Genomic DNA, 22,804 nt, shown 5'->3' with positions numbered 1-22,804 from the left:
TGATCTTTCCCACGACACGATATCATAACCCGAGAGCACTTCCTAAATGGGCCTACAAAGAGCGGTTTTCCATTCAATATTTCTGTTCTGCCTTTATCGCCACATGTATAATGGCTTTATATGTAGGTGTGGGGACAACATACACAGCTAAGTATGCCATGCCGCGCAGCATAAAAGCTACGTTGTGAATGCTTTAGAATAGACACACTGAACGTGCTATAGTCCAATGGACTTGTTCACATGTCCCCCGCTTGAGTCCATACATGACTGTTTACAATCCAAACGGTTTTTGGAGCATGGGATATATGATTGTAACATACTTGTACCTGGTCTCGTTACGTCATGTTCGTTATGTATCTCAAACATACTGCGGAGAGTTTAACGCCGAACGATGGGTAAATCCACTAAATCAGACTGGTTATTCACATGAAGGATTGCTCTAAAGGCACAAAAGGTAAGTACTCTTATTACATTTACGTTACAAAAGTAATTTTCGGTCCAGTTGAGTAATACTGAGACCGACGGTGAAGGGTTATTCCAGTGGGAACAATACGTAATAGTTTCACAATGGAAGGATACGGTTCGTACATTGTGCTATGTAGAGTTATGTCCCATCTCTCACGGGACACTTTGCTTACTTTTCCCCAAGATTAGCTTAATTGTGGTCCATTTTTGTCCGTACCACAGTCGTGCTCTTCGTTCCCAAACATGGCTTCCTTTAACATGACATTGGCATGAAAGTATAAATACTGCTGGAAAACAGTTAAAGTTGTACTATCCATTTTCGTTTCAAAGCCCTGCGTTATTTCTGAAGGACAAGCACGAGCTTTCAAACCCCTGTGTCATTTCTGAAGGACAAGCACGAACTTTTATATTCCGTGTGTATTCTTTTCTTTAGGACAAGGGCTTGTTTTCAGTTTCCTGTGTGTCATTACTACGTACACTTCACCCGTCATGCTGACCCAGATATCACCTTTGTTGAGGGACATAACCTCAACACCAACAGTCTACAGTGTCACAATATTAACCAACAATATTGTGGATATCAATGACGTCGTAGCTCTTAGCGTTCATTGAGTTATTCACTGTCGCTATTCTACACTACTGACAAAACAGCAGGGGTCTTTGTAGCGTATGAATGTCCATGAGAGAGTGTCAAATATTGCTTGTTGTCGCTATTCTTGGTTTGACGTAATGGTTAGGCTAAACTCTGATAAGGTACAAATTCCAGTGAACTTAACAAATAGTTCGTTCTGAAATCTCAGTCCTTTCTCATATTGGTGTTATTTATAGTGATTTTAAAATAAACTGCAAAACGTATTGTATTGTGGAATAATGCCCTTCATTCTGGATGGGTTTGCACTCAACACAAGAGTTGCATGTATCACAATCGACAATCGACAATCCACAATAACGATGTGGTTTTATTATCACTGCCGTGTTCTGAGAATCCTTTGACAAAGGGGCGGTCCGAAAGACCCTGGTTCGATTTCCCACATGGGTACAATGTGTGAAGCCCATTTCTGGTGTCCCCCCGCCGTGATATTGCTGGAATATTGCTAAAAGCGGCGAAAAAAACAACTCACTCACTCATTCAGTCACTCAAACAAAATAATAGTATGACATTAACAGAATTATTATCGACATGCTAGTTCTATTGTGTTCCTCCGTACTAAGTTTATGAAAGCGTACTTCACGCCTGAAGACGTAATTGTTTTGCCTTGTTTCCGTACACACATGGATCACCCAATACACAGAACAGTCTTCCAGGTGCACCAGTATTTGATCAGACTGGTGCACCAGGTATGACTCCCAGATGGGTATGAGTAGTGCTAGTCCTACAGACCCAATATATGTGATGACGTTGTACTCAGTAATTGATTATACCGGATCTTGCAACAACTATACTTTGTTTCAGAACGAAAATGGGCAAGTAAGTGTTACAGTGACAAGCCTTGTCATGGACCGCGGTCCATTCAGCAAATCTCGCAAACATTCACGCAGCAAATCAGCATCCACCAAATGGTAAGTCTATCATGGTCATTGCATATCGATAACCATTGTTAAAGTACTGTCAGAAATAGAACAAAACTGTTTTTAGGCTGTTACTCTGTATCCCTAAAATTTACACAATTGCAAATAGCATATGTCAAAATAACCCACATCGGCCTAACTGGGCGTTCAGTGAGATGCGTAATAGGATATCCAGGAAAGCATGTTTCCTCGTAAAATCGGGGAAAACAATAGATCAGACTATAGATGGCAATTAGGTCGCTCAGCCAGGTATGACGACAGACCGTCGACTCACCTCGCATGAAATGCATATGCTGAATACAGGCACAAGGAGGTCATCTCAATGATATTTTATGCTTTTTCATGTGTGTTGAACATGTCTATTGATTAACATCTTACGTGTCTTGCTTTCATAAAGTTCATGTTGAGATATGTAAAAGAGGATGATATCCATGCCCTAGAAAAGTGAGTGAGAGAGTTTAGTTTTACGCCGCACTCAGCAATATCCCAGCTATATGGCGGCGGTCTGTAAATAATCGAGTCTGGACCAGACAAGCCAGTGATCAACAGCATGAGCATCGATCTGCGCAATCGGGAACCGATGACATGCGTCAACCAAGTCAGCGAGCCTGATCACCCGATCCCGTTAGTGGCCTCTTACGACAAGCATAGTTGCCTTTTGTGGCAAGCATGGGTCGCTGAAGACCTATTCTCCCCCGGATCTTCACGGGTCTAGAAAAGATTAAATCAGCCATCGAATTAAATGTCTCAAAATATATAGGTGGCATGACCACCCGAAGATGGACAGGACTGGATATTATTTGCAAATTATTATGACATGTCGTTTTCTTCCACAGTTTAATTCCCCTAACAGATTATCTTATCTCTATCCTCCAGCCCGACCCCAACCACCGTCTGCGACACCCGTCCTGGCTTTGCTTTTGAGACGACCCCTCTTACCTGTTTTTTTATAGTGATAGTGAGACTCCGTGGTAGCTACATCCTTAATAGTTTCAGTATTAAAGTTATTATTTTGTACGACAGCTATCATTTATGATGAAGCTAAGTTTAATTTCAAAATGCGAATTTAAATAGTGTCCTTTGTAATACAATATCATTGCACACTAATTTACATAAAGCCATATGCTGTTCCAAATAAGTCGCTTGGACTTAGAAAAAGCTCGCATTGCTCATTTCTGCACTAATCTCTCCTCAGTAAAGTCATCTTTCTACATTTCCTATCTCCCCACCACTGTGACTGTAGTTAGGCCGAACTTAGTTTAACAGATAGTTCATACTTTCACATGTTTACGACTTAAACTGTAGATGTAAATGCGAAAAAAAACAGTTTTTTTCTATTTCCGACAGTACTTTAGTTCTAATTTCGAGGAATGCATTCTCTCCTAGACATCAACAAGTGCAACATCGTGGTCATCGCGCATAAGCAACTGCGCCATACCTAACCGTGTCCTTCCATGCCTCTTAAAGCGGTGTTGCTGTGTGTGCGTTTTACAGATTAATTCCGAAACGCATTGTTTTCCTCGCGCAGTATATTCAGTGAAGGCGTTGATGGACAGGCGTGAACACTATGACCTTCAAATCTGGACTCTCAACGAAGCATGTGCCATGGATATATCCACAACTCCAACAACAAAGACAACGATGCTCTGTTTCATGTCAGTTCCATGTGAAATATAGTGAGGGTCGTCGAAACACACCAGCATTGAAGACACTTGTGTTCCTGTAATCTTTGGTGCCGTATTTCGCACAATCAAATTAAAATGCTGAACATGATTTAAACAAACCGAGGAGCACAAGAAATCATATCACCAAGTTGGTTTTATGTTTGCTGACTCTTCTTGAGTTAGCGATATATATATATAAAAACTAAGTCAGTACTCAAAGAATACTGTTCAATGGTTCACTCTTATTTAAAATATACATTTATTCGGCACTTTTGAAAGTTTGTAATCGCAGAACATACCACAGTCCGTATATAATGGAAATCCTCTCGGCGTAGAGTTACATTTACAACACGGTAGGGATCATGTGTTCATTTCCTACCCCAGCGGTCGACTCAGACTATTGCACAAACTTGCAGAGATTCACAGTATGGTTTTACAAACATTTGCAGATATGAGTTATGTTTATATATGGCATAATCGAGCAGTTTTTCAACTGTAATAAATAAACATATCTTTGTATACTTTCTGTTGCCTCTCAGAACAATTACTTCCTGTTTCACAAAGCCTCTGTGTCTTTCATGTACCGAACTAACGGATATCAAACATTCAAATATGTATCACGAACATACATGAATCACTCCACATTGATAAACAATCAGTCCATTTGAATGACTTACATGGTAGTTGAAACATCTCTGACCTATACAAACGAAATGCAACCAACAGTGTCTCACGATAGTATACGATTCAGTAAAACAATTCACACTTCCAGCACCTCCTGAAGTGATATAATTACAAACATTCAACGAAAGGAAGACGATTCTTCATGAATGGAATCACACTTCTAACCCACATCATAACATGTACTCTATCTGCTGGCTGCACACAAAACATGGGTTGCGTGGGAGACGGGAGTGTGCTTACGCGATGATAGCATGACTGTAGTGATACTCTATGATTAAATTGCCTTTTCCATAGATTTAACCCTTTAGCAACTGACAGATCGGATGGGTTCAGTGAACAAATTACAGACAAAACGTTCAGCAAGTGCTACGTTATACCACTGATTTTCAGCGATCCATTCACACTTGTTTTTACTCTGTGCGACAAATGAAATGTAATGTATTTGGTATGACATTTTCAATGTATTAAAGGTTCGTCGACCTCAAAGACAATCCAGCCGACCCAGACCCGACATTTGGGCCGGACCTACCGAGACTGGAAGACGTTCTTGGAGACACCATCACGGCACTCACAGCAAAGGAGATGAAACGCCAGCTAGTGTTGAATGGTAGAACTCGGTTGAATTGCATATCTGTAAAACAATACAAATTGTAAGTCAGTGTTGAAGAAATAATCTTTCCGGAGTGAGTGAGTGGGTACTCACTGTGTGAGTGGGTGAGTGAGTGAGTGGGTCGGTGGGTGAGTGAGTGGGTCGAGTGAGTGAGTGAGTGGGTGGGTTTCAGTGAGTGAGTGTGTCGGTGGGTGGGTGGTTGAGTGAGTGAGTGGGTGGGTTTCAGTGAGTGAGTGAGTGAGTGGGTGGGTGAGTGAGTGAGTGAGTGAGTGTCAGCTTAGTGTGGAATGAAATAGTAGTGATTCGGGTATTCGAACCATACTACCTTTACGTAAACCTTGAAATCAGAAGCAAAGATTTACGTCCATATGTTGTATATAATAACATTTATGCTGTGCACATTGGTTGACATATATTTATCTCTTACAGAGCTGTTGCACACAGAAAGGTCTCATGTCCGACAACTCATGATATTAGACTTACTGTTTCACCAACCCATGGTGGCTAAACGTATCTGTCCTATTCGACTGACACGGACCTTGTTTCCTAATCTTGACGAGGTGATACATTTACACAGTGAGTGTTTAACACCTACATCCGTATCGAAACTAACTTGTATATGTGTTGCTTGGGCTTCTTTGTGAGACTTTGACCGCCTCCGTGGTGTAGTGGTTAGAGCGTCCGCCCGGAGAGCGGAAGGTCGCGGGTTCGATCCCCGACCGCGTCATACCAAAAGACGTTAAAATATGGTACTTGTTGGACCCTGCCTGGCGCTCGGCATTAATGGGTCGGCTCGGAGTCAGTATAATGTGTCTGAGTGGGGTATTCATGCTTCACTGCGGCATGGTATCTCAGTGGGCTAGCACTATTAAACCAGCTTCAGTCTGGGCTAGTACAAGCAGCCGCACATACACATACACACGCATGCACGTCGTCATATGAGCGAAATATTCTCAAGTACGACGTTAAACCCAATTTCACCTCACCTCTTTGTGAGACTATTCTGAATCAGTATACAGCTACAGCAAACGACACCACCACACTGACCGTCGTCACGTTATAGTGTCCTGTTAGTGAATTATAGTGTGTTCTCGACCCCCTTGGACTTATTCCACCCTATCTGCTTGTATTGCCTAGTATAAATGTTGATGACCTCATTCTTCTCCGAGAGAGTATAGAAATAAACAGACTAAATGACGAAAACTGGGAATGATAGATGGCAGCGTCAATATCCAGATTTGCCTGAATGTTTTACCGATGTTCTTGACTGTAGGAAAGGTATGTGAAATAGGTGGGGATACAAATAAACCTGGTCGTGGCAGTTTGAAAAATGGACACCTAACAAGGTCATCACTTAGAAAAATGCAGCATTCTCTCTCTGACAATGACAACAATCGTTAACCTATTGTCATGTTGTTGGTGTAAGATATTCCTCTTGATTCTTCAGGTCAGCTCAACATGAAACTGCAGAGGCGCCGACTTGAAACACCCGTCATACGCAGGATAGCGGACATTTTCTTGTGGATGGTGAGATAAGAGACTGTATCAGTCTAAATCGACATGTCACCTAGGCAACTTGCCATCCTGTGTCGCTAGTTCAAGTATTTTATCAAGGAAACCAAATTCCGAAGGAAATATTTATCTCCTTAAACGCTATTATTAGGATTTCGACAAACTGTTAAAACAATATGACATTTGGATCAATTTGATATATTTGCTGAAAGATAAATAAATCCGTCAAGACCATACATTGCCATCCACTGAGCTTTCGATGCGACTTTTGATTAAAGTTGTCTGTATGAACAATGTATAAGAGGACGCAGCGGACGTGTTATAGACATGTTAAACACCTGTCCAACATGAAACAATCATCACATAATTGTTGCAAACACTGCTATGACTCGAATTGTTACCACATAGTCTATATAATACCTTGGAATGAATATGCATTGCAGTTTGATGGTGAAAATGGACAGAAATTCCGACAAGAATGCGCCAAGTACTGCAGGAACCAGTTTCAAATTAAAGACATTTTGAAGGAACTCAGGACACAACATGCTCCATCAAAGTTTTTACTAGTGAGAAAATGTAATAATGGTCTATATCTCAAAAGATGTTAATCACATACGTATTTGGTCAGATATAATAACGCATACTTGAATAAATGACAGTGCACAACCTAATTATAGCATCAATGCAAACTTTAAGTAAGTTGCTTACGTGTTGAAAAAACACCGAGGATGTCAATACACTAATGAGGTTAACAATGTATAATTGTGCATAAAACGTTGCACCTGAAAAGCCGAAACCCAAACATCACAAGTCTAGTACTTTCTATTACAGGAGGCAGAAAGCTACACGCTTTGTCAGCACCGGAAACTGGAAGAATTCTTGGCAGTAGAGTTTCAGCGGTTAACCAAATACCCTCTACTGATACATTCACTCAAAGATTGCACAAGAGGTACACAACAGATGATCTAATACCTTGTAATGAATACATTCACGCAAAGATTGCACGGGGATAAACACTAGATGACAAACTTGAGAGGTCATTGCACAAAATATGGAATTTCATAGTTTACCATATTTTGTCGGGGTTTGTTTTTGACAGATGCATGCGAGAAACGTCTTCTTGAAAAAGTCCACTTGAAAAGCAAGGAAGTATTAGCATACGTGGACCAGGCCGTGCACACCTGTGAGAATGATTACCGGCTGTCGTGTATACAGAGGCAGATCAACACGCACCACCCGGCATACGAGGAACTTAAGGCAAGATTTTCTCGTATTATTAACCAAACAAAACGTGTAAAACGATCAACAGTAATCCTAAACTTTGGTTACACATATTAACAACAACTTTCATTCATCGAGTGCAGTTATGTACAATGAATGGTTTCCATATATTACTGCAACATAGGTTAATTTCTCACTTGCATGTAGATGTCTTCACACCTTGAAATTATTCCGCTTTATCTGACCGATTCTTTGGATGCTGTTTTCGAGCTCATGGCCGTTACGCCTTATCTGAGCCTGTTAATGGCGTTGCGCTATTTGAACAACACACGAGTTTATGCTGCAGTGTATCTGTTCTATAAGCGTGTTGACATATCACATACTGCAAGCGCAAGGAAAATGCATTATGTTCTTTAAAGGTAAAGATACACTAATTTACCCCAGGAACAGAAACTACGCCAAACTATTACAATATAATGCCAAATTACAGTTGAAAAACGTAATCACCCCCAACAGAAAGCCTTTTTGACAGAGCGGACTTTTTAAAACATGCCTTTTTTATACTTCTGGCCAACCTTCGTATTATATTCTGAAGATTCGGTTATATATCCTTCAAATATTATTGATATAATAATCCTTGTGAAATTACAACATTGCAACTTTGCTTAATCATTAAATAGCAGAATTAATATATTTTAAAGCATTGTCATCGTGGTCACAATATTCTAGTACTTCATTATATTCACAGTCATGGTATTCACCAATAGCATCCCGTTCTACACACTTTGCATATCATTTGGGAAAAGGGCATAGAATAACGAAATACAACAAGGGCTATAATAACAATCAGCCTGACATTAGTTTAATTGTTTCAGGAGTTGGATGTCAATCAGCACAAACTTGTATTGGACGGAGTTCTGTCGATGAAGTTGCAGCCTATGTGCAGTGTGGAGATGCTCGTTGTGCTGCTGGAGGACGTGATGTTACTGCTGCAAACCCAAGACGACACGATGGCTCTCTGTCCATTCACAAAAATATTAGCAACAGGCACTAAGGGAAAGTACCGCCCAATCCTGAAGCTGGAGAACGTGCTTGCTAGAGGCTATGCTTCTGGTAGGAGCAAAAATTGTATTTCATATATTTGGCTCCTTCCATATATGTTTTCATTACCATATGTTGTAACTGTATTTTGCATGATGCTGGTTGTATTCTTATTTATTACATGAAAGTCTCATTATGTGCAAGTTGATATAATGATATTATCATCATGTTTCCAGCGTAAGAAATATTTACTTTCAGACAATACCATCTTCTTTGTTATCAATGATGAGGACGATGGCGCGGCAATGTACACGTTCGTTGTCCCTACACAGTCAGAGAGGGATAGGTTTGTACTGGTGCATCATTATTATCACAAATGCAGACTTTTTTTTATTACACAATGCCATTTTAGAAAGTGGTCAAATGTAACATATGTTATGTTTTACTAAGAAAGTGTAATCCCAGATATAACATATACTCATGCCAATAATGGTTGTCACCCCCTCCCCACCCCAACCCCACACACACACACACACCCCACCCCCCCTCTCCAATTAAAAAAAATTGAAGGGGGTGACAAACATTATTGGCATGAGTATATGTTGCACACTTTTTTGCCTGTATTGTCACCGATGCGTGTGAATGATGTCTGGGAACAGCTATAATGTCTTTTTAGATATGCCACGATATGCCAGCCTTGTCCATTCAGGAGATATGCCGGACATCGTCACTGATAATCAAAGGTCTTTTTCTGTTTGCCAATTAAAACAATGATCTTTTCAACACAACATACAGTGTATGCATATATTACCAAGCGTCCCTGTAAAAAATTCACATTCTGTACCAAAATATAACAAAACATGTAACAGAAACAGTTATTAAATATTTAGTGAAGCCTTATATTGGTACCCACTCGCCGGGCAGTACACAGCCATGTGATCACAAGGACGATTAACTACTGTAGACAATGCTACATCAAGTATTCTGTGTCCAGGTGGGTGAAGGACATCAGTGACTGTGCAACGAAAGCGAGGGAGAGAAAGGGAATGTCAGCTCCAGGACAACTTCCGTCCCGCATTGGCTCAGTGGCAGCAGCCATGGTACCACACCATGAAGTGCACACGTCAGATCCTGCTGTAGGAGACGTTGGCAAGGTCTTCACCTCCACAGGTAGGTGTCTCTCTCACCACAACCTATCATCAACTGCTTCTCAGTAGCAGATATCACACCATGAAGTGCACACGTCAGATCCTGGTGTTAGGAGACGTTGGCAAGGTCTTCACCTCCATAGGGAAGTGTCTTTCTCCCCACAACCTACCATCAACTGCCTCTCAGTAACAGAAAACCATTGGCCGTATTGATTCAATGCCAGCGACCAAATATAACATTGAAACCACAGGAGGTATAACAAAAACATAACCTTCCGTGTTTCTTTATGATAATTTGGTCTTCATATACAGAAGTTCTAGCTGGACTTTTGCCGAGTGCGGCGTAAAACAACAAACAAACGAATAACAGTAGCCCTGCTATAAATTCACCCGTGTATTCTGTAAACGGGACGGTGCCCCTTCATGAACTGAATTCATTATTGGTAGTCACTAGAATTGAATCGAGAATCACGTTTCACGTGGAACTAGTATGTTGTTTATCTAACACGCAAAATGGAATGCATCCAACCAGTGAGGTAGCGTAATTTGTGTCATTAAGCTATAAGCTGTATTTTGCTTTACAGAAATGATTGAAATGTTCAACCTAAAGAATTACGTTTGTTAATTTAATTACTTGGTATTAAACATAAAGTATTCATGAACAAATATTTGAATTTGTAAAACGTATTCGCCCTGTAGTGTATTCGTTGCAGCCCTAATATTTATTCCAATCCTGGATTCACTTGTGGTAAACTGCCTTGTTCGCTATCACTTGACATGACAGTGAGTATCGGTAGTCACACGATCACTATTCACACACATATATTGCTACATTCCTCTTTAATATCGAATTCGACCGTCTCCGTGGTGTAGTGGTTCGATCCCCGACCGCGTCATACCAAAAGACGTTAAAATATTTGTACTTGTTGGTCCCTGCCTGGCGCTCGGCATTAATGGGTACAACAAGGACTGGTCGGCTCGGAGTCAGTATAATGTGTCTGAGAGGGGTATTCATGCTTCACTGCGGCATGGTATCTCAGTGGGCTAGCACTATAAAACCAGCTTCAGTCTGGGCTAGTACAAGCAGCCGCACATACACATACACACGCATGCACGTCGTCATATGAGCGAAATATTCTCAAGCACGACGTTAAACCCAATTTCACCTCACCTCACCTTTAATATCGAATTCGACTATTTACTGCTTTGTTAATTCCAACAGACATGGCACCAGCGAAAGACCAAAAGACGTCTCTCTTGGAGGAAACAAATGAGTGCAAGACCGACGACGAACTTACATTGGAAGTAGGTGGAACAGACCCCAATAACTATTCCCATTCATCTTTTCATGGACCGCTTAAGGATAATTGGAATGAAAACGTGTTTAGTCGTTTAGTTGTGTAATGGACAAGTGAAATTGTTGGCAGCTATGTGTAAAGAACTACCGAATGAATTTCACGAACCTTGTAAGATTTTTCGCTGTGTGACACCGGGTGTTTGTACTTATCAGGTTGACACTGTGATGGGCGGTAACCATGACGACAACGAGAGCAGCAGCCTTTTTCTGATAAAAGCAGCACAGGAAATAAATTCTCAGCTGATGCAACTTGTGATAAACTCAAACAGTAACCAGGCCCCAATGGCATCCCCATCATCCACTCCACAAACACCTCATTGTATGTTGGTCTAACATTCTCCATGATTGTATAAGCTTGTAATTCAATCAGTCACACATTACTCTGCAAGAATACCCGTTTTTCAGTAACTGTAACCAAGGTGTACACGTCAAAGTCTTTAGCAAAATAATATGCCTTAATATGTTATTTACTGACAGCCATTGAAGGACGTCCAACAAACTGTATCTGCAACATGACGGAGCAAGTGCGTGAAATGACAGCACGGATGACAACAAGTCTGTCACAGCTACAAGTACGTATGCTTGGTGTCACTGATAACATTGCTTCCATTTACGCTTGATATTTGTGAGTGAGTGAGTTTAGTTTTACGCCGCACTCAGCAATATTCCAGCTATAAGGTGGCGGTCTGTAAATAATTGAGTCGGGACCAGACAATCCAGTGATCAACAGCAGGAGCATTTGGGCAATTGGGAACCGATGTCATGTGTCAACCAAGTCAGCGAGCCTGACCACCCGTTAGTTGCTTCTTATGACATGCATGGGTTACTGAAGATCAATATTCTAACCCAGACCTTCACGGGTTTGATATTTGTGAAGATTAAAAACGGACTATTTAGGCATTCTATGTACACTTTATGTTAAAGTTATCTCTCGTTTAAAGTAACAAACGACAGTAAGAGGTGGTCAGTGAACGCCAAAGTGTACCAGGAAATGCATGTATTCCTGAGATTCCCCAGACAACGTAGACAGTACTTGTAAAAGTGTTGTTTATTTATCTGAATGTGTCGGTAGTGGAACAATGCAGCAGACACTGCCAGGCTACCCATACAGTCACACGTGTTTGTCGTAGGTGGTTGCACAGAGACAGCAGCAAGAAAACACATGTCTGAGGAGAGAAATACACAGACTACACTGTCTGGGAGCTTCTGATTGTTCCGTGACAGTGTCTACAGCCTCAAGCTTGGATACCGTGGAGTTCAGTCTTGACTCAACCGAAGATGATACAGGTGACGGTGAGGAGTTTTTAATTTCTCTAATAAATCTATCGGATAATAAGTTATACAGCAGTATATATGAACATAAATGACCATTCTAGGTGGGGAAAGGAATATCCCCAGTCCTAAAACGAACTTAGCTCATCAACCGTGTTCCCTATTTACAGTTTTTACTGTATTACAGTTGGCAAAACATTGTGCCACAGCTTATAACTTTACCTGATAAAGTTGTAATAATCCTGTTGAATAATCAATGCTTCTAGAACATGCTTGCTTTAAACGTTTGTTGTTTATATTTATCAGATCAAAACGAGGAGGTACACGCCTGCTCTAAAGGAGTTACTGACAGCAGAAGTGTCACAGAGTTCAGGGTGCTTCAGGGTCGCCATGAAAAGAATGACCTGACATATCAGACCCGGACATTAACCGACACCAGTGACATCGAAGTATCTTCTGAAGGGGCACAAGAACACCTCGGCAGGTTTTACCTTGGAGTCAGATTGTGATGATCACAGAACAGTGTCCTTTTTTGTGTAACTATTGTGATATGATTCTTATGTCCTATTATATGTGCTATAATATACACAGCCACTTGGATTCTTAGTTGATTTTGTCACACTGTAAATCTGGCAAAACGGACCCAGGAAGATGTTTTAGTGTTGACTCAACTATTATGATCATATATAAAAATGATATCAGAAACTGACAAATAAGTGGAAACAAGAATGTCATGTTAGCATTGACTTGATACACGTGATCCATAGAAGGTGTACTGCTGTGATTTCGTTTTGGGAATCAAATAGATCAGTTGATTAAGCACATTTAAGCAAGATTCGTATGATCCTCTTTTACAAATATTGCCAAAAAAGAGCATGCTTGACTGTACATCAAATATTTAGAAATGTAAACACCAAACGCAGCAACTGCTGGAGTGTAACTCCGCACTGATGAATGGATTACTTATAGATCGATAATATAAACTGTCAACGCCAGAAATCAACCAGTCTCGATTAGTACTTCGACATGATCATGCTATTTTAGTGTGGCACCTGACATCTTGATATTACAGAGCCACCAATGTCCCGACTGACTGATCACGTACACATAAGTTCGTCATATATATAAATCTTCTCTGAGACACCATATATTTCCCGACAGATAATCACAACCGGACAGAATATTCCATCAAACCTGATCATGATTTTGTTTCCATTTAAATTCCTCTTTTGGGAAAACTGTTTCATGCTGACAACATCTCTTTTTGGCTTAATGAGCTTTACATGAACGGATTGCTGATAAGGTTGATGGCCAAAGGTGCATCTTCGAATTAAAATCGTCAGTTACTTTCATCTTGAGGTCAAAGGGAGACCACTCTATGTGATGAATGGGAGAAAACTCAACCGCGCTCTGCATCAAAGTTTTCGTTGGTGGTCAAAGGGAGACAACTCAACCTTGCCCCATTTGTGTTTATGGTCAAAGGGAGACAACTCAATCAAACAGCGTCGCGTTTTCGTTTGTGGTTGAAGGGAGATAACTCAATCGAACTTATAGTATCAACGTTGTCGTTGGTGGTCAAAGGGAGACAACTCAAAAGAATTCATGTCAATATTTCGTTCACACTCCGGCACAGCGACGGCTTGCCGCATGGAACTCTGGGTAGGAGAGTGACCGTGTCTATCATTAAACTTTACACATAGTTGGCACATGAAGTTGGGGAAGGATGGACTGGTTCCAGATTCTTTATGCGACAGAAATAGCAACCACACCAGGCGGGACACACTCCGGCGCAGTGATGACTTATAACATAGCATAACATGGTCGCATGGAGCTCTGGGTGGAGAGTTCAATCGGGATTATCTGGGGCTATCTGGTGACCAGTCTACAGAAAATGACTCCTTTAGTCTCGTTCACGTTCGATTCTGCCACGGACATAAGTGCCGTGTTAAGTCACGCACGAACCTCTTTGTGCCGCTGCACTAATCGGCCGTAAAGAAAAAATGAACGAGAACAAACGTCTAAATACGTGCGCAACATCAAAAGGAGTTCATGGGAACCAGACAGAAATCAAATGTTGTGGCCCTTGTACAAAGCTTCATGCAGTGTTCCAGTCAAAGGGAGATAACTAAAATTTCAAATTGTTACCTCTCTTGCACGAAGGTCGGAACAGTGAAAGAATTTCAAAAAGGACATGCGTGCGCAATACGTCTCAATTTTATTCAAACAAGGGACGGTACTCTAGTCAACAAATTATCCTGTCGTCGAATGAGTTCTCTCCCTTAGACCATACCTCAAACGAGTTCTGCCGGACGTTTGGTTCAGTTCTCTCCCTTTGACCATTACTTTGAAATTGATACGCTTTTGAGTTGATTGAGTTGTCTCCCTTTGAGCACAAACCCAAAACATTGATACTCTCGATAGTCTCCTCTCCGAAACTAAATATACGTGGTTCCGCATCCTTCATCAGTTCCTGACGAGCTTTGAGGGCGAAAAGGGACCAGCTTCATTACAGTGAGGCAAATTCTATCTTCCTCGATATTGTTCCATTGTCAAAAACGAAGAAATGCATGAAATCGAAACTTCCCAGTCAGAATATAATACAATTGTGTCTTGAAGCAAAGTATGCAGTTTATCAATCCTCGTGAACATTAATAAACGTAATTAGCAGGTTAGTTTTAGGACGGATAATCTACAAATAAATATTTATTAACGTATATTTATATTTTATTGGCCATAATATTAGCTTTAATGATAACAAAGGATATAAAGATACCAGGATTTAAGAAGAGAAGCAATGAATACATTCTGGCTAAACTTGCAGGTAACATTACACTTAAATGTACTGAAAGCATGTCTCCAAAATTGCAAGAAATGTTTTGAAAAGGCAAAAAGTTATGTCTTAAAATATTGTTTGAAAAGTGTATCATAAATTTTAGAACGATATGCCCATGCCCAGTTTAACCAATTGATAATTTTCACTCAAAAAATAATAAAAAGGGAAGTACAATATTGTATGAGACTTTACTCAACCAATGTTTTACAAGAGCATATACTCATAAAAAAAGGGAACTGTTTCTCATAAAAAAAAGCATGGGAAATTTTCAATTTCATGTCATAAAGATGCATAAGAAATAATCTTAGATGGTTTCAAAATATAATTGTTCATATTATCTTCACATCAAAGAGCTTTTTACACAAAAACCATAGCTTATTCATCACAGCAGAGTCCTCTACCAGCTGGTCATCACTCAAAACACTCTTTAAAGATATTTATGTTTAGCATGTTCTACATGTACATACCATCCAAAGTTGATTAATACCATGAAAAACTGACTGGGTCTACAGAGGTATAAAATATTGAGGACACGAAGCTCGAAACATGTATCAACATACCTGACATACTGATTGTATATTAAAAAAACATGTTGTTTATGGTGAAAAAATGTTAAAAATGGAAAAGTACACAATGTAATACAGAACTGATAAATACCTTAAATATACCCATGACCATTCAGAACAGGAGAGTAAATATTAGTGAAGTGTACTGTGTGTCTTCAGCCAGTCCTGAATTAGAATTCAAGTATCTATTATGCCACTAATATTTTTTAGCATGCTTCAGTAACTTTAATTGTAAAAGATAATGTTCCTATATTAGATTTCCTCATCTGTTATGTCCTGATGCCATGGTCAGATTCTACTGAAGTATTATGAAGCAGAAGTGACAATATTCAGCAATCTTGAACTAACACCCCCCTGATTCTCCACAATAACAGTGGACAATCAGTAACAAGTCTGGCTGAAAACAATTATCAACTGTTTCTCGTTTAACAAATGTATGACTGCTAAGATTTGTTCATAGTTTGGGCAATATCATCAGAAAATGAAAATATTTTTATAACATTATGTTCTTTACACTGTACTTATGTCAAAATACTAAGTCAAATTAATGTTGTCTTTCACCCATTTCTGCTATTAAGCGTTCTTATACTATTCTTCATGATGTGCCATGATGTTTTATTGCCAGATAAACTGTTTGATTTGATTGACTACTAGTGTATTGATACGAACACTCATGACAGTTGACCATTACTCAGACATAACAATTAAAACATACTTTTTGTAAACACCTGGGCATTCAAGGAGAGTTTTGGTTACTCTTTCCAATATTTATAATTTAATATTTTATCATCAACACACTGATCTACCTAAAGGTCCATGAGTTAATGCATTAATTATTTCTTGACGTGCTGATAAATTTGTAAAGTATTTTGAAAATATGAATACAATATTTCAAATCACAATATTTCAAAACCCACACATAATGCAGATAATAGATGTTTGAAAAGTTACTTTTTGTCCTCTGCATTGCGATCAATGAATTGACACTTTGGTGTTACTGGAGAAGGAAATATAATGAATGGGAATTATCATTTATATTGAAACAAACTGAGCTAAGTAAATTATTATTAATAGTCTTCTCATCATCATCATCATCATCATCATCATCATCATCAATAACAAGGAAATATGCTGCAATGGTAGTCGTGTAATGTACCGAATGCATGGTATTTTCTTCCCATGTGTTTTACTGTGAAACAATGGAAAAAATATTGGAAAAGTATGCTTGTTTTATTCGCTCAATTTCCAAAAAGAATTAATCAGAATTTCATAAATTAATATGTACTATTTGATCATTTTGGTGGAAACACAGCCTTAACAAAAAGTGTCCAAACGTATTATATGTGAGCATTATATGGTCTCTGGTGTGAGAAAACGATCTAAATTTTATCATGCGTACATTTCGCGCTGAAGACGACGCAAGCGCCATAGAACAGGCGAACCAGTTTATTGCAGCTAGAAGCCAAGGAGTCGCTCAGTATACGCGGTGCTCCGAGCTAGAACTATACTGTACTGTGTACATTTTGAGTTTTGTGTGAACTCAATCCGCTTCTGTCATAAAATTTCTGAGTGTTTAAGATTGAACTGACTGACAAAAAGAACGTATTTTTTATTTTTTATATAACTGTGTTACCAATAAAACATTTAGTTTAATTAGTATCATTTATCCGCGTTCAGCTGCCTGTTTGCCAAAATGAGGTATCGCTTTGGATATGTGAGCTGCTGTGAGCTCCTGCTTGCACTCGTCCACCAATCGTGCACGGCACTGATGTTACCATATCGGCAGTCGAAAAAAAACCCGACAATTACGGGACATAGATCAATATACCATCTATATATAAATGAAAAACAACTGCAATAATGTTTAATTTCATCTTTGTAAACAATGGGTATGTACTTTCAAAAAATAACCACAGCCTTGAACTGTGCTTAAATCGACTGCATCGTTCGTATTGATAGACTGCAAAATGTGATATCATTTATGAAAGAAAAATGTTTAAAATTAAAATTGCTGGCCACACGGAAATAGCACATGATTTGCCACGTTGGTGTCATGCCCATGCATGCTGCAGCAAGAGATGGAAAGCAATAATATGATAACAGCTGCTAAACAATACATAAGAAATGGTCATAACTTTCCTGGTAATTTTGGGGGTCTGATGAAAAAAGAAGTTTTTCTTGACGTAAGGTCTTGAGATTCTTTTACTGTTTAATCATTTATCACATTTATATATGTTGCTATTGTTCTTTAATGCATGTATAATATGCACAGTGTATTTGTATCTTCTGGCTGCTCCCTTGTCTTGAGAACATGGGAATCAAGCATTGTCTATGTGTAATATTACTGTGTTTCAAAGTTCCTGCAATATGAATCCCTGAGACGCTTCTTAATTCAAAACCCATGTCACAGAATGTTTTAATTGTGGAATATTGTAACTAGCTCACCATATGTGCTGTCCAATAGCATTTGTAATAGATAGGAGAATATGTACATAGCAGGGATGCCTAAATTGAGGCTCCTGCAAATGTCTGGTACAATTTGGGTAGGAAATTTGCTCTTTTCAATAATATCATCAATCATTATTTCCGTAATTAAGTCTACTTTTGACAATAATAACCATTTTGTACTAAGTACTACCAGACAAATTACATAGCATCCAATCATTCTGAAAACCAGAAATTATTGTTTTTCTCCTGATGCTGCATGGAACTGGATACTAGTACTTTCTCTGTGCAAGATATGTTCATCTCTCACTGTATTGTACTGAGAGATTTCAAGCAAGTAGTTTTTGTCATGAATATGAAGAACACTCACCAAGCACATGCAAACTATGCACAATAGGTGTTACAACAGGTTATCCTTCCTCATCTTCCTTGTTGCTTGTCCATGAAAGTGTGTCCAATGTTCTCGTATACACAAATAAGTAATAGGGCAAAATTCAGGTTGCACTTCACTTAATGTTAAGCAATAGGGCCCTCCCATATATGGACATTCCTAAACCATTATGCCCTTATATGATTCTGCAAGGGGGTTATGAAGGCTGTTTTCTTTAATTCAATGTCAAAATAGTGTTTTAATAGCACCCACTAAATATTTAATCATCAAGATCTCTCCTCTGGTCAAGATTGTGCAGATATCAAGTTAATTACCTAATATTACCAAAGTTGTATCACTTTTTATAGCATTTTTATAGCTGTTTCTGAGTACAGCATAAACAATATTCATTATTCATACAGTCATACCCCTAGCGTAATGGGTCATGCATGTTGTGTATGGCTCAATCAAAGATATCCACAATGAAGCCATGTTGGTTCCTCCTGGGAGATTTTCATTCCAAACACAACATAACACACTGACTATATTTGAAATATGCAGTTTATTCCACTTGTGACTTTGTATCTGCTCTGCAGCCTTGTCTGGGATGAAGTGATCAGAAAGGAAAGTGTATATGGACAGTATGCAAGGAGTCATGTGAAGCGTACATCCATGCAAGTCTGCTCATTCACAGAGGGACATGACATACTCATCTCAAAATCTAACCTGGAAACATGTTGAACTTCAACACACCAGTACCTGATTTGGTTCAAGAAGGGGGACGCCATTTACACAAACCTATTCCTATCCAGGAATGAGAATATAACAGCAAATGGAAATGGAGTGAAGCCAAACTCGTTACTTTGACTCAGATTTGCTGAAAGGAACATCTTGTAATTGAGTTATTGAAGCATATCTTTTGCTTTTGTCTTAAAATCTGTCTTCTCTTGAAAAAGATATTATTTCCAACATCATAAATTAATGAAAACAAATTCAATAATTGGGGTGTATTAGTTTTTGTATGTATAAATGTATCTGCAAAGATTTACCAAGACATATTACAATGGAGTCCTAAAAATTCCACAGACACTGCTTCAGCAGTGGTACGTATGCACCAAAGAACAACTCAAAAGGCGGGTGGTGCATCATGATCAACACAGCATCCATCTTGCACACTGACTGCTACACACCTTCCTTTACCATCCCAGAGATAAATAACCCTTGTACACTGAAAAATGTCAAACAACATTTCTTCCAAGAAACTCAACATCAGTCAGGAAAGTATCAAGGCATTTATGCACAGTAAACGTAATTTCTTCACAAAATTCTATACATGACTCAAACAGGAGTAAGCATTACTTTTTAGAGACTGAGTTAATCATGCCTCGCAATCACTAAAGTGACTTTCATGTTTTGAGGACTAAATTAAAGGAAAATCCTCAGTTTGTTTCTGAGTTTCTGAATTGAGATTACACATTGAAACAATCCTGTCTGATTTACAACATATACCTGATCTGTTTATACTGTCCAACATGATAAGTGGAACTTTAACATCCACAATTACTGAGGGTATGAGTATCACTTGTTAAGATGATAGGTATTTGGAGAAATGATTTTTTGAGTGAACTAAACATCAGTCTCATGTTAATAAAAGAAAATAAATGAAAAGGAAGTACAAATCAATATGTGATTGACATATCAGTAAATATCATCTTAAAACAAATGCAAACACACCATCATTAAGTATAACGTCTTTGAAGTTATTTGTGTTTAATCAGCTATGTCTACACTTACTCCCTAAGTAACGACCCACATTGCACTGGAGCAGAATCTATAATGACAACCAAGGAGCGAAAGGCTAATGTTAGGTCTGTAATGACTCCTGACTCAGACTGGCAGTTTCATCTGGAGTTGACCAATCAACATATGTCCTGTGCGGGAAACAAGTTAGGTTCCTGAGGCTATATGTAAGTGATGGTTTAGTAGGCTGCGAGAATAGATGGGTACAGAGTGATGAATATGAGAGTTGTATAAATACACATACATGGTCACATTGCATAAGTAGGCATCACCAGACACTGGTGCTCCTGTCCATACATTTGCATTACCACTACAATCAATTCCACACGAAACAGGATCCTTCCAGCGTCTCCTTGTGTTATAAAAATAAAGACAGTTTGCAAATTTCACTGCACTAAACAAAAATCAAATCGGTAACTTTATCATCAAATGTGTTTATGGAGCATCAGTGTCTGCTGTTAGGAGAGAGGCACCCTTGTCTCTGTAACAAGTCGCACTCTGTAAGCATAGGTTGTATTTTGATATTGGTAAATTCATATAAAATCTCCATTTCTTAATGCAAACATGGCAGATCACGGAGGCCTGCTTGGTATGGTGGTATATGGAGGAGCTGTCAGCTTCACCGATAATAATAATAATCATAATAATAACTATAATAATAATAATTATAATAATAATAATGTTAGTCTATAAACAATACACATATTGAACAGGTTGTCCAGCTATACAAATCATTTCCCTTGTTGGACAGGATCATTGATACACATATTTACATATTAACACTTTTGTACAATGCTACATAACACATAGAGAGCACTTTCCCTTTAAAAAAAGTTCACAATTTGATCAAGCATGGCTCCAAATCTACAGCTTTTTCTCCATCAGAAAACATGATGTGTTTCAATATGGAGAAGGGTCCATCAGGGCAGCTAAGGCAGAGCATTAAGTTCAATGTTGTCATACAATCAGGGGAGACTACTCACTCATAAATTGGTAAGAGTTACCTCCCTAACAGAATGGGTGACAAGGTCTAGTTATGCTACTATAATGACCATATACACACAAGTGACAATTGTATGAAAACACTCTTGCATCCAAAACTAAGCACAGAATACTAAAACTTGCACAAAAAGCTTGATATCTAAAATGTATAATTTACATTATTCCAGTGAATATCTTACATGAATATCACAATTTGGCACAAAAAAATAATGTCTTTTGATCAAGGTATACGTATATACTTGGTATGTGTAGGACTTGATTAAAAACTACCAGTGCTTTTCTTTCATTTGTCACATGATTCTAGAACATACCATCCATTATCTGAAATCTTGATTACTTATGTCAACAAATAGGTCAATCTACTCTGCCTTCGCTGCCTTCAGAGATGATGAACCACACAAGGCTATTCCCAATCTTGGAAGCTGAAGTGTTGAGTAAGGCGAACCTCAATGAATGTGTGTAGAAACTCTGTAATGCTTTAGTGTACTAGATTTCAATCGGATCTACTGCTGACTCTTTTGAAGACAAGGTCATATCACTTTTCTCATCACCAGTTGATGGCTTGGTCTGATTTCCAGCCATCAACTCTTCAGCAGATATTCCTCCAGGTAACACAACACCATCAAATTTCTGAACTGAGTCTGTGTCCGTCTCACCCAAGTCCCCAAGGTTGGGGATAGACGTGGGTGTGGATTCAGAATCAGAGTCATTAGCACCTTCGTCAAGGTCGGTAGTTTGAGTGGAACTCATCATTTCCTGGGATATCACCGACTCTATCTCTGCCTTATCAGCAAATTGTCCTGTTGCAGAGACAACTTCATTCTTAGAGTTTTCCGCACTGACAGTTTTAAGAGTATCTCCCTCAGAGTTATTGTTGGAGCTGGCCAGCCTCTCTTCATTGAGTGGCGGCAAGTCATCAGGAATCTCCACATAGTCATGATCATCACTGTCACTGTCCGTGGCTGTGTTTGCCAAGACAGGTGTACTACTTGTGACCTTCTCACCATTCAAGGAGGAGGAGGAGGACAAGGGGGTCTTCTTAGCAGCAGACGTCTTCTTCTCCAGCTCGTCATCCTGACGGGTCAGACCCACAGCACTCATCATCTCCTGGGCTTGTTCTCGCAGGCTATTCGCTACATCTGAAAACACACACACAAACAACAATACAAGAGATGTCCACAAGAGTAACTAAATTAAACAGCAAAAGAAAGAATACTACCAAAACACATTATCCAGAATTCTGCT

The 22,804-nt window shown here is 39.1% G+C and overlaps 2 protein-coding genes across 3 annotated transcripts in view; one reads left to right on the top strand and one right to left on the bottom strand.

Annotated features, from left to right (window-relative positions):
* The first annotated feature begins 184 nt into the window (after positions 1 to 184).
* LOC124258235 (rho guanine nucleotide exchange factor 1-like) lies at positions 185 to 16,678 on the top strand. Of its 2 annotated transcripts, none has more exons than XM_046692303.1 (16): positions 185 to 454; positions 1,919 to 2,025; positions 4,853 to 4,989; positions 5,422 to 5,568; positions 6,440 to 6,519; positions 6,948 to 7,070; positions 7,336 to 7,453; positions 7,604 to 7,761; positions 8,601 to 8,838; positions 9,025 to 9,112; positions 9,761 to 9,936; positions 11,137 to 11,219; positions 11,425 to 11,590; positions 11,749 to 11,843; positions 12,402 to 12,558; positions 12,850 to 16,678. In XM_046692303.1, the coding sequence occupies exons 2-16, from the start codon at positions 1,961 to 1,963 to the stop codon at positions 13,050 to 13,052; spliced, it is 2,034 nt and encodes a 677-aa protein (XP_046548259.1). In that variant the 5' UTR covers positions 185 to 454; positions 1,919 to 1,960; the 3' UTR covers positions 13,053 to 16,678. The 2 variants fall into 2 exon arrangements, with proteins under 2 accessions (XP_046548259.1, XP_046548258.1); XM_046692302.1 differs by having other exon boundaries at positions 186 to 454; positions 12,402 to 12,564.
* Positions 16,679 to 19,300: 2,622 nt separating this feature from the next.
* Positions 19,301 to 22,804, bottom strand: part of LOC124258226 (rho guanine nucleotide exchange factor 11-like) — a 122,192-nt gene continuing 118,688 nt past the window's right edge. Inside the window, 1 exon segment of the mRNA XM_046692290.1 lies at positions 19,301 to 22,698. Within this exon segment, the coding sequence (XP_046548246.1) occupies positions 22,046 to 22,698 (653 nt within the window). The 3' untranslated portion in view covers positions 19,301 to 22,045.

This window comes from Haliotis rubra, unplaced genomic scaffold, assembly GCF_003918875.1.
Source record: "Haliotis rubra isolate DU_JTF1 unplaced genomic scaffold, ASM391887v1 Scf688, whole genome shotgun sequence".
Lineage (NCBI taxonomy): Eukaryota > Metazoa > Mollusca > Gastropoda > Lepetellida > Haliotidae > Haliotis > Haliotis rubra.
Note: the sequence above shows the minus strand (reverse complement) of the source record. Positions and strands in the feature narration are given on the sequence as shown.